We start from the raw sequence: 16644 nt of genomic DNA on the forward strand, positions 1-16644 counted from the left end.
TGAGGTTTTTGATGTTAGGTGTCCATTTTAGGTCATATGATATAGTAGAACCTAGAAATTTGGGAGGTCTCTACTATTGATACTGTGTTTAGTATTGTAAGAGGTAGTAGTATGGGAGGGTTTCTTCTTCCACCATTTCTACAGTTTTGAGTGTGTTCAGTTCCAGATTGTTCCAGTTACACCACGAGACAAGTTGTATAACCTCCTGTTTGTATGCAGATTCATTGTTGTCTTGAATGAGACCAATCACTGTTGTGTCATCAGCAAACTTCAGTATTTTAACAGATGGATCATTTGAGATGCAGTCATTGGTATATAGGGAGAAGAGAAGTGGAGAAAGCACACAGCCTTGGAGGCCCCCTGTGCTGATTGTACAGGTATCAGATGTGATTCTGCCTAGCTTCACCTGCTGCTTCCTGTCTGTTAGGAAGCTTATCATCCACTTACAAATGTGTTCAGATACCGCTAGTTGGTTTAATTTACTTAGAAGAGTGTCTGGAATGATGGTATTGAATGCTGAACTGAAGTCTACAAAGAGGACCCTTGCATAGGTATTTGGAGATTCAAGGTGTTGTAGGATGTAATGCAGAGCCATGTTAACAGCATCATCTGTTGATCTATTTGTTCAGTATGCAAACTGCATGGGATCTAACAGCGGATCCATGATGGTTTTCAGATGGGACAGCACAAGCCTTTCAAAGATTTTCATAACTACAGATGTTAGAGCAACTGGTCTGTAGTCATTCAGTTCCTTGATGGAGGGCTTCTTTGGCACTGGGATGATGGTAGAGCATTTGAAGCAGGAAGGAACATAGCACATCTCTAGTGATTTATTGAAGATTCGGGTGAAGATGGAGGCCAATTGGTCATCACAGATTTTAAGCAAGAAGGAGTTATCTTGTCTGGCCCTGGTGCTTTTCCTGGCTTTTGTCTGTGTAATAGATCTTGCGCTTCGTTTTCTGTGATCAGAAAGTTGCATTGGACTTTTAGTCAGACAATATACAGAATATAGATATATACTGTATTCCTAAAGTTTATGCAAAAACTAGAATAAAAAAAAATTAAAAATAATACAATGCTGTATTCGTAAGGGTATATTTTCTTAAATAAACAAAGAAATCACATTGAATTGAATTCTTCAAGGTAACATAATTAGGAGAAACACCAGACCAAGTATTTGCCAGTTAAGCTTACTCATATAAATAGCCTATCTTTCAAAGGCTGCTCTTTAAAATTGGGCACCCTCCCAAAATTTTATTCTTTCATTTATTTGAACATTTATAAGGTTGCCAACTGGGTAGGCAGAAAATGAAGCAAATATTTGCCAGAGGAAGCCAGATTGTAAAAAAATAAGCCCCCACTTTAATTTTGATTAATTGTAACTTTCAGTTTTGACCCAGGTAGATAAATACTGCATAGTTTTCATAATGGAACTATTATTAATTTATATGTATCCTGTTTCTAATGAGTTATGTCTGTCCTTTAGAATATAGTTGTCTAAAAATTCTATATGAGATTGTTACCTACATACTTAATGTTTGGTTGTTAAATCAATAACCAAAACCAAAAAAAAAACCCTACCACACATCTCCTTGTCTTTGAATTTGTGATATCAAATTATATAGACAGGGTATATGATATTCTTCTTTACCCTTAATTAGAAAGGGTCTTCCTTTAAAAAACTTTAAGACGTGGCTGCCAGATTTTAGTAATATTTCCGTAATGTATTTCAGTAGTGTTGCCTAAAACTATTTACATTATCTTTTTTCATTGTATTTTTCTTTTTAAAATTCAACCTGGAATTTAGTTGTTTTTGTTTGAGACCAGTCTTGTAGCTTGTATTGCTCCCAGTCACAAATTACTTAACTTTTTTCAACTGATTTTGCTTTTAATTCCTCTGCTTTGTTTCCTTAAAAAAGATTTGGTAAGATTTGTGCAAGATATTCGTATATATTCTTCCTGTTTTCTGGTAGTATATAGCAGTAACATACCTGTCCCTTTGTGTCAGTTGTGTTTCTCTATGTTGACATTTTCTCTGTTGGACCATAGAACTCAAATGCTGTTCTTCCTGTTTGTAACACTCAAACAAAATTATTTCTCTTAATACAGAGCCCCACCAATTATAGGATATTTGCCTTTTGAAGTGCTGGGAACCTCTGGCTATGATTACTATCATATAGATGACCTACAGCTCTTGGCAAGATGCCATGAACACTGTGAGTATTGCGTTCCTCTGAGCATGAGAATCCAAGGAGGCAGCTGAGGGCACTGTTTGTGTTATATTAAAAATGAAAATCAGGTGGTGAGCTGATATCAATGTAAGCCTGTATTCTGTGAAACTTTACAGAACATTTACAAAATTATGCAAATACTAAATATCTCTAATTTAGAATTTAAGGAATATTGTTGAAAAAGTAATTACGGTATTTAAGACAAGTTATTGAGATAAAGTGAGTTAATTTTGGCTACACTTTATTCTTCATTTTACTAAATCTCTGAAGTGATAGGCATAAAATAGTACAGTCATAGCACTTAGCAATTACTAATTAACAAAACCTCAAATGTGGAAAAGCTAATTTATAAAAATGAATGTGGTTCATTCCTTGTAATTTTAATCCTAAATTTGTAAGTCAGGCTTAAGCCAATTGATCTATACTACCAGTTTAAAATCTTTCAATTTGATAGATCAGATTTGTGTTTCATTCTCTGCTAGAAAGGAAACTCAAGGCCCAATTCCTTCTCAGTTAATAAATCACAGATATCAGCATACAAGCAGTTTTCATTTTACTGCTGCTACATTAGCAAATCAAAAGGAAATATAAAATAATAGTACAATAATAACAAATAATAAAATTACAATGTAGCAATAAAACTCAGCTAATCTTAAAGAGTACAATTGAAGAAATTGTTCGCACATTTTGCACACTAATGCAATTAAATTATAGTATATGTTATATAGGATTCTTATTCAATAGGGGCATATGCTGGAGATAGAAATCCATAAGCACATCATACTTAAAATGTTCATATCAGTTTGAAAATCCATATAATATTTTCCACGGCACATAGTTATGAATTTCATGTAATCAAATGAATTTATGTACTTTAAATTTTTAGATATTATGCATTATTTCACTTTTAGCAAGAGACTCTTGTATCCTTAGGGAAATTTGAAAGTGCTGGCAAATTCATAAATCTCCCAGAATAATTTTTAACTAACATATTTGAAATGTTTTTGAAATTTTCTTTCTATCCACAAATAGTGATGCAATTTGGCAAAGGGAAATCTTGCTGCTATCGATTTCTGACCAAAGGACAGCAATGGATCTGGCTACAAACGCATTACTATATCACCTACCACCAATGGAACTCAAAACCGGAATTCATTGTGTGCACTCATATAGTACTGAGGTATGGAATATCAATTTATGTGCTATCAGGAGAGACCTTATTTTACCAGAAGAGTTTGAAGATCTAGCTTAAGAGCCATTCAGTATACAATAATGGCTCTCTCTCTCTAAATCATGGGTGTCAAACTCGCCACGTCATGTTGCTATCACATGACATTTCCCAATGTTTTTCTCATTCGCGGAGCTGGGATGGGTGTTGCCTGTGAGTGACTCATCAGGCCACCAGTTTCATATCCCTGCTCTAAATGATATGGAAAACTGCAATCAATACTTTGAGCTTTCAGGAATTGTAAATAAACTTAATAATTAACTTTAATATTAAAGTTATTCATTATAATATTTATATTACTTTACTTAATAATTGTAAAGTATATTGTAAATAACTTTAATAAGACATTTGGTTTCTATGATAGTGGTAGAAATGAAAGAGTTAAAAGTGGTACAGTGAGTACTTCTTAAATCGATGAAATACTTTAGAAAGTTCTGAGAGTAGGCAGAAAATTGACAATTAGGAATCTAACAAATTGTGTCTTTTCAGTGTCCTGGTAAGATAGCTAGATGAGGATAATCTTGTTGATTGCATTGAGTGTTGTGTGACATTGGAAATAACATCTGGTTTGGCTCAAAATAGGGAATAAAAATAGGAATTCTAATGTTTATTATGAACTGAGAATAGTGGCATGCTAACTAGATTCCAAAGAAAATCTCAAAGTTAAATCTTACTGTATACTGTCTGTTACGAAAGTAGAGCAGCTTGGTAGGTTATATAATACATTTTGGAGCAGCCTGCTGTAGAAATATGGCCAGTGACAGCAGAAAGCAACCCATGCCATCAAATTTTATGTATTAGTTATATGTACTTATGAAACTTGTACTTATGTATCTAAAGAACCAGTAATGATCCCCAAAGCTATGTTCTTTGTCTGAAGCCTAGCTTTATGGAGGTATATGCTATGATTAGAGACAATATTTTATTTTTATTTTACATACATGGAAGAATGTATTGTAGATATAAAATATAATCCATTATACATGTTTGAATTAGATAAACTTCATATTTTAATTACATAATACATTAAGGTTTGATGTAGTAAATAATTAATTACATGCATTAGAGTTGAAAATGATAGAATGGATATAATTCTCCACGGAAAATTATAATGTTCAATCAGTTATGCAGATGTTCGAGTGGAAAGGCAGCAAAATCTGACTTTAGAAGATGTACCTACGGATATCATCTCTTCAGTATTAAAGGTATAACAGAATGCCTACACTTTTCCTTTTTTTCATCAATAGTTATAAAGTTTTGACTGAATTAATCTGAATTTACACACACACACACACACACACACACACACACACACACACACATCTTTTCTCCAATGTTTTGGCTCAAATGTTTTTGATTTTAACTCTCAAATTTTAGGTAGTTTTTGTATTATATTGGGTGGTGCGATGAATCACTGATTAAGATGCTAAGCTTGTTGGCTGGAAAGTCTTTGAATGATGGGGTGAGCACCTGTTTTTGCCTAGCTCCTGTCCATCTAGCAATTAGAAAGCTTGCAAATGTGTGTAGATAAATAGGTACCACTTTGGTGGGGAAGGAACAGTGCTTCACAACATCATGCTGGCCATAGGACTGGAGAAACGTCTTCTGACAGTACTAGCTCATGACCTCCAAAAGGAGATAAGTGCCTCTGCCTATACTTGACAACAACTAATGGAGTTAAATACCCAGGGACAACTTTCCTTTCCTGTATTACCTTATTTAGAGAAAACTCAGAGCAATGAATGAAGTTATGTTTTGAATTATGTTTGCAGCTAGAGTGCCACATAATTTAGTTACTATACGGGTGGGGGTACTGTTGTGGAAGACAGTGGGAAGGAAGTGGAGAAGAAGGTTGGTGGATGTGACAAAATCTTAACTCTAAACTTACTCCATGTTTTGGGTAGGAAATGCTTTAAAGCAAAGAGACCCTTCCTTAATTGGTCTGTCTAGGAATTTACGTTTTCAATATTATATTTTTATTCCTGAGAACTGCAAAAATGCTTTTCTGAAATTCATGTGGTTCTTTCATCATGGGTTTGCCAACCACTTGGGGCATGTCTACAGTAACTTGCAGTGACCTATGTGTATTTTGATACATACCTGTTGTGTATCACCTTTTCATTTTGAAGAAGCATGTTGGCATGCTTGAAATGCAAAGGGAGGATAGATTCTCGGGTGATTCTTGTTCTTGTTCTGGAGCTCTATATGCACTTCTGAAATGCTACAGAAGTGTTGTGTTCAAAAGAGTGCGTGGCTAATACTTTCTTCCCTGGCACACTCTTTCAAGATTTTTCTGTCTACATTTGTACTTTGCGTGATAAATACTTTTGCTTTATTTTGAAGGACAATGTCCCAGATTTGAATCCTCAACAGCATTTTAAATCACTTGAATTAGACACAGCGGTTCTCAACAGCCAGATATTTTCTATGTCTTCTCAAGGTTTACAAAAATCTTTGCCTTCATCCTTGCCTGAAATAGCATGTAAGTTATGGTTTTTCTCAAAATATTAATTTGGAGTGAAGAACTGAAATGTATTATTTGGCCCAGTATAGGAGAAATTATAAAGATGATAATATAATTTGTATAAAAGAAAATTGAAAGATTAAATTAATATACTATAATACAATGCATAACATGAGGATTTTCTTTTATTATTTTATATATCATTGACTACCACTGACCATCATAGCGTCACATCAAATCTCCTGGTAATAATCATTTGGCCCTTATGATTAGATTGCCTGTCTATTGCCTATATTTAGCTACATTGCTTCCATAAAGCTATTTACTAAGTTGGATTGAGGTGAGGTTTGAACCAAGTCAACAGTACAGATTAAAATATTTGGATGAAGAGTATCTCAGAATGTTTTTCAATAATGCTAACATATTTGTATTATAAAGTTACGATAGTATAGTGGTAGAAAAATGAATAGTCATACCATGTAAAACATTTGTTTCAAATATTTTAAGTTGAACATTATTATAAAAGTTTGGACTACAATTTTTTAAAGATAATTTTATCTTACTCCAAAAGAAAGCTAAATGAAAATATTCCAAACACATAAGAAGATAATCTATTGTAACCAAACATATGATAATAAACACTCAGCCCCTACCTGTGATATTGTTACAACTGTCTTTCTTTCTGATTCCTATCTTCTGTAACAATTGGTCAAAATTCAAATCCACCTTTGCTTTCACAATTACTTAGAATCTTTCACATAAATAAACTCAAAAGTTGCAAATAAATAAAGCAAAAGAATGAATGAGGCTTCAAGCTAGTTCTTAGAGATTTACAAAGGAACAGGCCTTTAAGAAGTACTATTTTAAAGTACTTGTTATTTTAAAAAGGCCATGCAAGTTGCCAGATCATTAAAGTAATAGGTATATGGAAGTTGCACACATTGCAGACAAAGATTTTAAAAATGGCCCTGTCTATTAAATTCAGGCAATGAGGTGAGATGGATGGAAAATAAATCTAATAGATAATAAATTTATAAATAAATAAATAATAAATATTGGCCATGTAAGTCATCTAGAATTACTTGCTTGGGTTGCACAGTTATAGAAATTGAATGAATTAATGAAGTTATATTAATAACAATAACACTTAGACTTATATACCACTCCATGGTGCTTTACAGTACAGTACAGTACAGTACAGTACAGTACAGTACAGTACAGTACAGAGTGATTTACAGATGTCAACATATTGCCCCAAACAGTCTGGGTTCTCATTTTACCAACCTCAGAAAGATGGAAGGCTGAGTCAACTTAAACCAGTCAGGATTGAATTGTTGACCATAGGCAGAGTTAGCTTGCAATACTACATTCTAACACATTGCCACCACACCGCACATTCAGTTCTGTTCAGTTCTTTTGTGAATTTATGTCTTCTCACCCAGCAGTAAACAAGAAGAAACCGAGCACATCCTTATTCTCAGTTCAGCATTAAACCATAAATGTATTTTTAAAAGCAAATGGCAAGGACTGCCTGTGATAATTTCAGGCAGGATCAAGGATGGGAGAATGGAGTTAGGGATATCTCTGACTCAATCAGATTGCTTGAGCAATGTGGCCTATTTGCTGTATAGCTGGCTATGTAGGGGATGCGGGTGTGTGTAAAAACATTAAATATTGTCATTTAATAATGATTTTACTATAAATATATCTTGCAGCTACAATAACAAAGCCTATCCCAGAGTCTTCCTCACTGCAAAGATCACAGCAGAACTTACCAAAATCAAGGTCTAACCTACCTGGTACAGCTCAAGTAAGACTTAACAATAAATGTATACATTTCTGTTGACATTTTAAGATATATTTTTAGAGTTTACATATGAAGACAAATCTGCTCCAAACAAGGAGGAAAAATAAAGTTTATGTAAACATTTTATTTTTAATTGAATTTGCAAGATTGTGTAATAACAGTTTTCATCACATTGGCAAGAAGTATTTCTCTGAGTGTGTCCTGCCCTTTAAACCAACTCATTTTGCTACACCTAGGAGTTTTCTTTTCCATTGGTTTCCCCAGTGCTAAATGGATAGAAACATCTGGACATCAAGAACTCTGTTGCTAGTGTTGGCGCCATCCAATGGAACACAAAGTGAACAATTACAAAAATGTATAAACGCTGTAACAATGATAAAAGCACTTGGACCCTTTTTTAATTCTTAATGTATAACAAAGTCCAAATTGTATTACATTTTACAATTTTATTTCATGGGAGGTGGGGAGGTAATTTAGTTGGCTGATCCAAGTTGTAAAAAGAACACAGAACCTAGTTCTACTTTCAAGAAAAAGGAACAAAGCTTACTTGTCCATATTTCAGTATTAAATATTATTTTTCAAAGAAGGAAGGTTCTCCTACCTGAGAAAAATCATGCAAAAGCTGAAATGTATCTACAGTTAAGACATTTTACAATAAATAATAAAAGCGGGATAAAAATAGCTAAATATATTACATAACAAGATGCAGATAGTCCTCAATTTATGGGTGCGATAGAGACCCAGAATTTTCATTGCTAAGAAAGGCTCTTAAGCAAATTGCTGCAGTTAAGTCGATCATATGATTATTAAATGAATCCACCTTCCTCCATTGACTTTGCTTGTCAGAAGCTGGCTGGGAAAATCACAAATGCAAATCCCATCACCCCGGGACATTGCAACTATTGTAAATGCATGCTAGTTGCCAAGTCCCTGAATTTTGATCACATCACCATAGGGATGCTGCAGTTGTTGTAAGTGTAAGGACCAGTTGTAAATCATTTTTTTCAGTGCCATTGTAACTTCAAACGGTCACTAAATGAATGAATGAATGAAGGCGAATATACGTGTCTGAGGATAATGTTATAGGATCCAGTCTGGGTCATTCACCAGGACAAGAGTTTTTGTCTCCCGAGCGTCCAAGAAGTTTCCTGAAGATGATCTCCAGCATGAGCCCAAAAGCTCAGAAAACAAAACCTGTGCTCCCAATGAACGATTGAATCCTGCAACAAAATGAATGGTTGTAAGTTGAGCACTACCTGAATTTCTAGGGGAAATCTCTTAAGAAACCAAGGTGTATTAAAAATGTCTTAAAGATTATTGGTGAATTATGAGTAAAGCCTATATATTAAAATATATTGCTTCCCTGATACTGGTAATCCTCATCTTTAAGCTGTCTTTTGTTTTACAGACTAGCAATGGTTGTAAATGCAAGGATTCATCACAATGCTACTTTTTCATCACTGTTATAAATATGAATGTTTGCTGTACAAAACTATCTATCTGTGCTGTGCATATGAGTTATCTAGGAAAGTTACCCCAGCAGTCTCAAAATGAAATTACTATTAAGTGTGTGTGTGTATACACTGCTCAAAAAAATAAAGGGAACACAAAAATAAGACATCCTAGACCTGAATGAATGAAACATTCTTATTAAATACATTGTTCATTATGTAGTTGAATGTGCTGACAACAAAATCACACAAAAATTATCAATGGAAATCAAATTTAGCAACCCATGGAGGTCTGGATTTGGAGTTACACTCAAAATTAAAGTGGAAAAAAACACTACAGGCTGATCCAACTTTGATGTAATGTCCTTAAAACAAGTCAAAATGAGGCTCAGTAGTGTGTGTGGCCTCCACCTGCCTGTATGACCTCCCTACAATGCCTGGGCATGCTCCTGATGAGGTGGCGGATGGTCTCCTGAGGGATCTCCTCCCACACTTGGACTAAAGCATCCCCCAACTCCTGGACAGTATGTGGTACAACGTGGCGTTGGTGGATGGAGCGAGACATGATGTCCCAGATGTGCACAATTGGATTCAGGTCTGGGGAATGGGCGGGCCAGTCCATAGCATCAATGCCACTGCTGACACACTCCAGCCACATGAGGTCTAGCATTGTCTTGCATTAGGAGGAACTGAGGGCCAACCGCACCAGCATATGGTCTCACAAGGGGTCTGAGGATCTCATCTCGGTACCTAATGGCAGTCAGGCTACCTCTGGCGAACACATGGAGGGCTGTGCGGCCCCCTAAAGAAATGCCACCCCACACCATTACTGACCCACTGCCAAACCGGTCACGCTGGAGGATGTTGCAGGCAGCAGAACGTTCTCCACTGCGTCTCCAGACCCTGTCACGTCTGTCACATGTGGTCGGTGTGAACCTGCTTTCATCTGTGAAGAGCACAGGACGCCAGTGGTGAATTTGCCAATCTTGTTGTTCTCCGGCAAATGCCAAACGTCCTGCACGGTGTTGGGCTGTCAGCACAACCCCCACTGGTGGACGTCGGGCCCTCATACCACCCTCATGGAGCCTGTTTCTGATCGTTTGAGCAGCCACAGGCACATTTGTGGCCCACTGGAGGTCATTTTGCAGAGCTCTGGCAGTGCTCCTCCTGTCCCTCCTTGCACAAAGGCAGAGGTAGCGGTCCTGATGCCTCCTACGGCCGCTTCCACATCTCCTGATGGACTGGCCTGTCTCCTGGTAGCGCCTCCATGCTTTGGATACTACGCTGACAGACACAGCAAACCTTCTTGCCACAGCTCACATTGATGTGCCATCCTGGATGAGCTGCACTACCTGAGCCACTTGTGTGGGCTGTAGACTCCGTCTCATGCTACCACTAGAGTGAAAGCACCACCAGCATTCAAAAGTGACCAAACCATCAGCCAGAAAGCATAGGAACTGAAGTGGTCTGTGGTCACCACCTGCAGAACCGCTCCTTTATTGGGGATGTCTTGCTAACTGCCTATGCTTTCCACCTGTTGTCTATTCCGTTTGCATAACAGCATGTGAAATTGATTGTCAATCAGTGTTGCTACCTAAGTGGACAGTTTGATTTCACAGAAGTGTGATTGACTTGGAGTTACATTGTGTTGTTTAAGTGTTCCCTTTATTTTTTTTAAGCAGTGCATATATATAGAGATAGAGATATAGATATAGATATATAGATATATAGATGTTGTGCCTCCGAGGTTTGAACCAGGTCAGTCAGCAGATGTAGGCTCGAGTGAGGAGGAAGATCTGGCATTGAGATTCGAGCCTGCATTGCTGAGCGATGTTGAGAGGAGTCTGGGGGAAGAGGAGGAGTTGAATCTGAGAGATGAGCCTAATTTATTAGAAGTTTCAGAGACGTCTTCCTCTTCTGGAACTCCCTCCCTGATTGCACCTCAGGTGTTAACTGTTAATCAGGAAAGTGTGTCAGAGGCTTCAAGCGGTGATGAAACTGCTGGATGCTGGCTGGATGCCAGAACTAGGAGAAGATTGAGACGTCAATCTCAATTAGAAAAGAGACGTCCAGCAAAGGATTAATTAATGAGACTGACATTCTCTCTCTCAGAGGATATAAGGGAGTGTATGAGTTCGTAATCTTTGCTGGAAACAAAGTGGATTTTGCCTTGGAAAGAAGTGCGTCTGATTACAGCGTTGTGATTTACGAACTATACAGAATTGCCAGACATTTCTAGGAGGATTGCCAAAGGACTGTGATAACAGAGCAATTGAATCTTCTGTCTCTGGTTTTGTTTGCGTAAAGTATTTGAACTCTGTAACTTGAGATTCTCACCTGTGGATACAGGTGCGACAGAACATATAGATATAGATATAGATAGTATTCAGCTTTGTTTGGGTATTTTCCCACGTCATTATAGCTGTGCTTTTAAAGTTGTAGCAACATTTCAGCAGAATCTCATCTGCCATCATCAGGCTTCTGTATTGTGTTCGTCTGTGAGTCAGACTTTTACAGTTGTTTCAGTTTTAAATTTGGGGCTAGCCTACTGCTGTGCCAGAATGGTTTTTTCTTCATCCTGATTGGTTGGGAGTCTTGGTCTGTGTTTATTGGTCTTGGAGTTTGCTGTGTTCTGCTTGATTGGTGTTTCTAATATCTTCTGTCTGTTTTGTGGCTTTTTTGTGTCTTGATTGGCTGGCAACATTGTGTTCCTGTATTGGAGTGCAGCTTGGCTCCGAGTAAATGGACGGCTATCATTTGTTAGGAAGCTAGGTTTCATCTGGGTGCCTGGTTGGGTTTGTTTGAGCTGGAGGTATCAGGAGGATCTGTTTGTGCCCAGGTGTTTGCCTGGCTAGTGGTGTGGAGATTTTTTTGTTTGTGAGTGCAGGCTTCCAAATAATTGACAGTCTGGTGGAATCATCTCTTCTATTCATGCTTTCAGGTCTTTTTTCAATCTCTATGGCTTCTCTGATAATTCTGTGGCTGGGGTTTTCTATAGTGGCTAGGGTTTTGGTGCCATTGAAGTTGATGCTATGACCTGTGGCTTTCATGTGTTGGACTAGTGAGGAAGTGTGTTCCAGCTTTTTTACTACATTTTTGTGTTCATCCAGGCGGGTACTTATTCTTCTATTGGTCTGTCCAATGTATATGGCCGGGCATGATGCACAGGGGACTTCGTATATGCCTTGGTTTTCCAGGTCAATTTTATCTTTGGGGTTTCTAAGGATGGCTGCTATTTTTCTGTCTGTTTTGAAGGCAGTCTTGATGTGATGCCTGTGTAGTATCTTACTGGTTTTGTCTGTAGTACCTCTTATGTAGGGCAGGACAGCTGTTCCATAGGTCTGTTCATCTTCTAGGTCTCCATTATGTCTCAGTGTGTTTTTGTGGATCAAGCCAGTGATTTTGCTTTTGTGGAAGCCATTGGCTGTCAGTACTTTAGTCAGGGTGCATAGTTCAGTCTTTATGTGTGTCTTGTCTGCCAGGTGTTTGGTTCTAGCAATTAGTGTTTTAGCCATGGAGTTTATCTGTGCTGGGTGGTGGTGGGATTGGGCTTTGAGGTAGCGGTTGGTGTGTGTTTTCTTCTGGTATATGGTGTGTCCTAGTGTGCGATATGTTTTTTTGTAGATTAGTACATCTAGGAATGGTAGTTTGTTTGTTTCTGTTTCCATGGTGAACTTGATTTTGGGGTGTGTGCTGTTTAGGTGTGTTAGGAAATTGTTTAGGTTTTCTTTTCCATGGGGCCAAATCACAAATGTGTCATCGATGTATCTTAACCATAGTTTGAGTTTATGGGTGGCATTAGCCAGGGCTCTGGATTCAAATTCTTCCATGAACAGGTTTGCAATAACAGGTGACAGTGGTGATCCCATAGGGGCTCCTTCAGTTTGCTTGTATCTTTGTCCTTTGTATATGAAATATGTGTTGGTTAAGCAGTGTTCTGTTAGTTCCATGAGGTGTTTAGCTGGTTGGTATTTATTTTTGATGATTTCAAGAGTTTCTTTTATGGGGACTTGAGTGAATAGTGAAACCACGTCGAAACTTAGAAGCAGATCTTCTTGTTCCACGTGTAGATCTTTGATCATTTCCAAGAAGTAGTATGAGTTTTGTACATGTGAAGCTGCTGTTTCAGCATGGGGGTGTAGCTGTTTTGCTAAGTGTTTAGCTAGGTTTTGTAGTGGTGCTCCTCTGGAGCTGACTATGGGTCTGAGAGGTATGCCTTCTTTGTGTATTTTTGGGAGACCGTATAGTTTGGGGCATCTGGAAGATTTTTCTCTTGGGATGATTGTCTGTTGGATCTCTTTGCTCAGGTGGCTGGTTATAATTTTCTTCTTGGTTAATTTTTCCAGATATGTGGTTGGGTCCGTGTTTATGGGTTTGTATCTGGAGTCTTGGGGTTGGCCTGTCAATTTTGTCAATGAGCTGTAAGTGATAATCATCTCAATTATGACAAATCATGGCTTGAATATCTTGCTTTGCATGTAATGCGTCTATCTCATATATTAAGTTTACCTTTTAAGTTGCATTTCTGAAATAAATGAACTTTTGCACAATATTCTAATTTTTTGAGCTTTACCTGTATATGCAGGTATGTATGTATGTATGTATGTATGTATGTATGTATGTATGTATAGATATCTGCCTACATACATACATACATACATATATATATATAAACACACATATATACAACAATACATGAGCACATAATAGATACAGACTTAAGGTAAACTGTACCAAACTCAATTGCAGGAAATATGACTTCAGCAACAGAGTGGCCAATGCCTGGAATACACTACCTGACCCAATGGTTTCTTCCCCCAACCCCCCAGTCAGTCTACTGTTAACCTCACCCCATTCCTAAGAAGTCTGTAAGGGGCACCAATGTGCCTATTGTCCCTGTCTTAATGTACCCTTTTTATTCGTATCCATTTTTTGTATTAATAATCATGTTTATTCTTTTATCTGTTATCTAATACATATTTGACAAAATAAATAAATAAATACAAATAAAATGAAGTGCTATGTGAGGGTCAGCTTGAGGGCTCTAATATAGCTAGTTCTCAATTACAGCAATTTGTTTAGTGACCGTTCAAAGTTACAACAGCAGTGACAAAAGTGTTTTATGACTGTTTTTCATATTTATGACCGGTGCGGCATCCTCTTGGTCACATGATCGAAATTCAGCCGCTCAGCAACTGGTTCAGATTTTTGACGGCTGCAGTGTCCCAGGGTTATGTGATCATCTTTTGAGACTTTCTGACAAGCAAAGACAATGGGGAAATCAGCTTAACAACCATGTCATTAACCTAATGAGTGCAGTGATCCACTTAACAATTGTGGCCAGAAAGATCATAAAATGGGGCAAAATTCACTTAATAAATGTCTCACTTAGCAACAGAAATTTTGGAATCAATTGTGGTCATACGTTGTGTACACTGAAAGCCCCTAATATGTTAACATAAATGTGTCTAGCAGCCAAAAGTACCGGATATTAGTAGCACTGCAACATGCTGTACCACACATCAATTTATCAAATTTAGAAAAAAAAAACCCTCTAAAACAGACCAAACTCTCCGTGCCAAAAATAGCAAGTTGAATGGCACTGACAACAGTAATCTCAATGTAGATCAGTTTTTCGTAACCTCGACAGCTCTAATATAGGTGGACTTCATTCTGGGGAATTCTGGGAGTTGGAATCCACTCATCTTAAAGCTGCCAAGATTGAAATACTGATGTTCATCCAGGAGTGCTAAAATGCCATGCCTGCTCTGTCCTGTCCACGTAACAGCTGCATTCTCTACCCCAGCTGTAACTAGGCAAAACTATGGAGAGAAGTCGGGCTCCAAAAACTGTTAATGCAGGGTTGAGCCCACAGAACACTCTGTCCAGTTGAGCTTGATAAACCCAGGCCCACTTTATTCTCCCATGCTGGCCAATTCCTTCCCACGAGGTACTGTAAGTCCCTGAAAAATGACCAGAAGGGGATGCATGTTTGAGATCCACAGCTTTCATGATATTGACCAAACCTAGTAAAAAGAGACTCAGAAATCTTTATTTCTGCCCAGTTTACTATGTTCCAAACCATCAAGAACCAACTTGAGCAGCGGACTCGTATATTGCAAGCCAACATTCAGTGGCAGCAGGAAGAGCTACAGAAAATCCAAAAACAGCTTTGCATGGTACAAGATTCTGGTATACAGGTAAGCAGAATACTCAAAAGTAATGTATTATTTAAACAAATTATTTTACCAGAAAGTTGCAGTTACTGAAGTGAAAAATATGCAGAATACAATATTTATCATGAGATTATTTGATGGATGACACATACACAAACACACATACACACATATATTCACATGTATATATACACACTGTTATATATATATATATATATATATATATATATATATATATATATATATATATATATATATATATATATATATATATATATATAATTTCAGGAAGAAACATTTACTAATAAATTTCTAATAAATCCTATATATTTAATTCTTTCTTGAATATACTGTTACATTGATTCCTACAGTATTCTAATATTTGATCTTAAGAGTTTTGCATGCATAGTTGCTCACAAAGGATCTTTATCCCAGGTCAATCTACAGTAACTTCATTCTTTCCTGTTTTCTATAGCTTTGCTTTGTTAGAGATTTGCAGTTTCTTAATTATTAATTATTCATCTTATCTGTTTTAGAATAAATAGAAAATAATTCATAATAAAATACAATACATTTGAATTTAAACTTGAACTTGATTTAGAATAAGAGATTTCATATGTTCTCAAGAAAAAACCCTTTGTTCTAGCCTCAGATGTGTGATAATGCAATTTGCCATGCAATTCTAGTATTTAATTTGATAATATTAAGAAAACTGCTGCTAAATACTAGATTGGGTGTGCTGTTTATTTATTTAAGAAAATTTATATGTAAGCTCCTCCCCACCCCCAAGTCATACTTTCGATGCGTACTCTCAGTGAGTCTAGGAGGCTTAGAAGGCTAAAACCCCAACAAAAAAACCAATACACCCTCATGACAACAATCAAATGCCACTTGATGTTAATAATCAAACTATCAATCACCACTTGATAGGCTCGATATCACTTTGGAGGTCTCAGGGTTGTTGGAAGGACCATGTCTTCAGGGCTTTGCAAAAAGTGTCATAATGGTGGACAATCTTATCTTTTAGTGATGATATTTCACAGGAATATCCACCATGGAAAAGGCCCTTCTTGGTTCCGCTTCTTAGGAGAAGGGGCTGTCTGGTGGTCTGGTGGCTCAGGTAGCAAATTGGCAGCCAATGCAGGAAAGCTGACACCTGTACAAATCTTAGATAATTTTTTCCATTATAAAGGGACATTTAAACTATACAGAAATGGGGTTTTCCTATTGTCCTTGTTTGTATCGGCAAACCTCCAGTAGGTCTAGATTTTCTTCTTTGTCTTTACT

The 16644-nt window shown here is 37.1% G+C and overlaps 1 protein-coding gene across 1 annotated transcript in view; it reads left to right on the forward strand.

Moving 5' to 3' along the window:
* NPAS2 (neuronal PAS domain protein 2) overlaps positions 1-16644 on the forward strand; it is a 68491-nt gene that overhangs the window by 41073 nt on the left and 10774 nt on the right. The window contains exons 12-17 of the mRNA XM_026707555.2: positions 2110-2216; positions 3264-3411; positions 4583-4664; positions 5803-5941; positions 7639-7733; positions 15247-15381. Coding sequence (XP_026563340.2) covers positions 2110-2216; positions 3264-3411; positions 4583-4664; positions 5803-5941; positions 7639-7733; positions 15247-15381 — 706 coding nt within the window. The remainder of the gene's footprint in view (positions 1-2109; positions 2217-3263; positions 3412-4582; positions 4665-5802; positions 5942-7638; positions 7734-15246; positions 15382-16644) is intronic.

The sequence above is a fragment of the Pseudonaja textilis genome, chromosome 8, assembly GCF_049901715.1.
Source record: "Pseudonaja textilis isolate UNSWEBS1 chromosome 8, rPseTex1.2, whole genome shotgun sequence".
NCBI classification, from domain to species: Eukaryota; Metazoa; Chordata; class Lepidosauria; order Squamata; family Elapidae; genus Pseudonaja; species Pseudonaja textilis.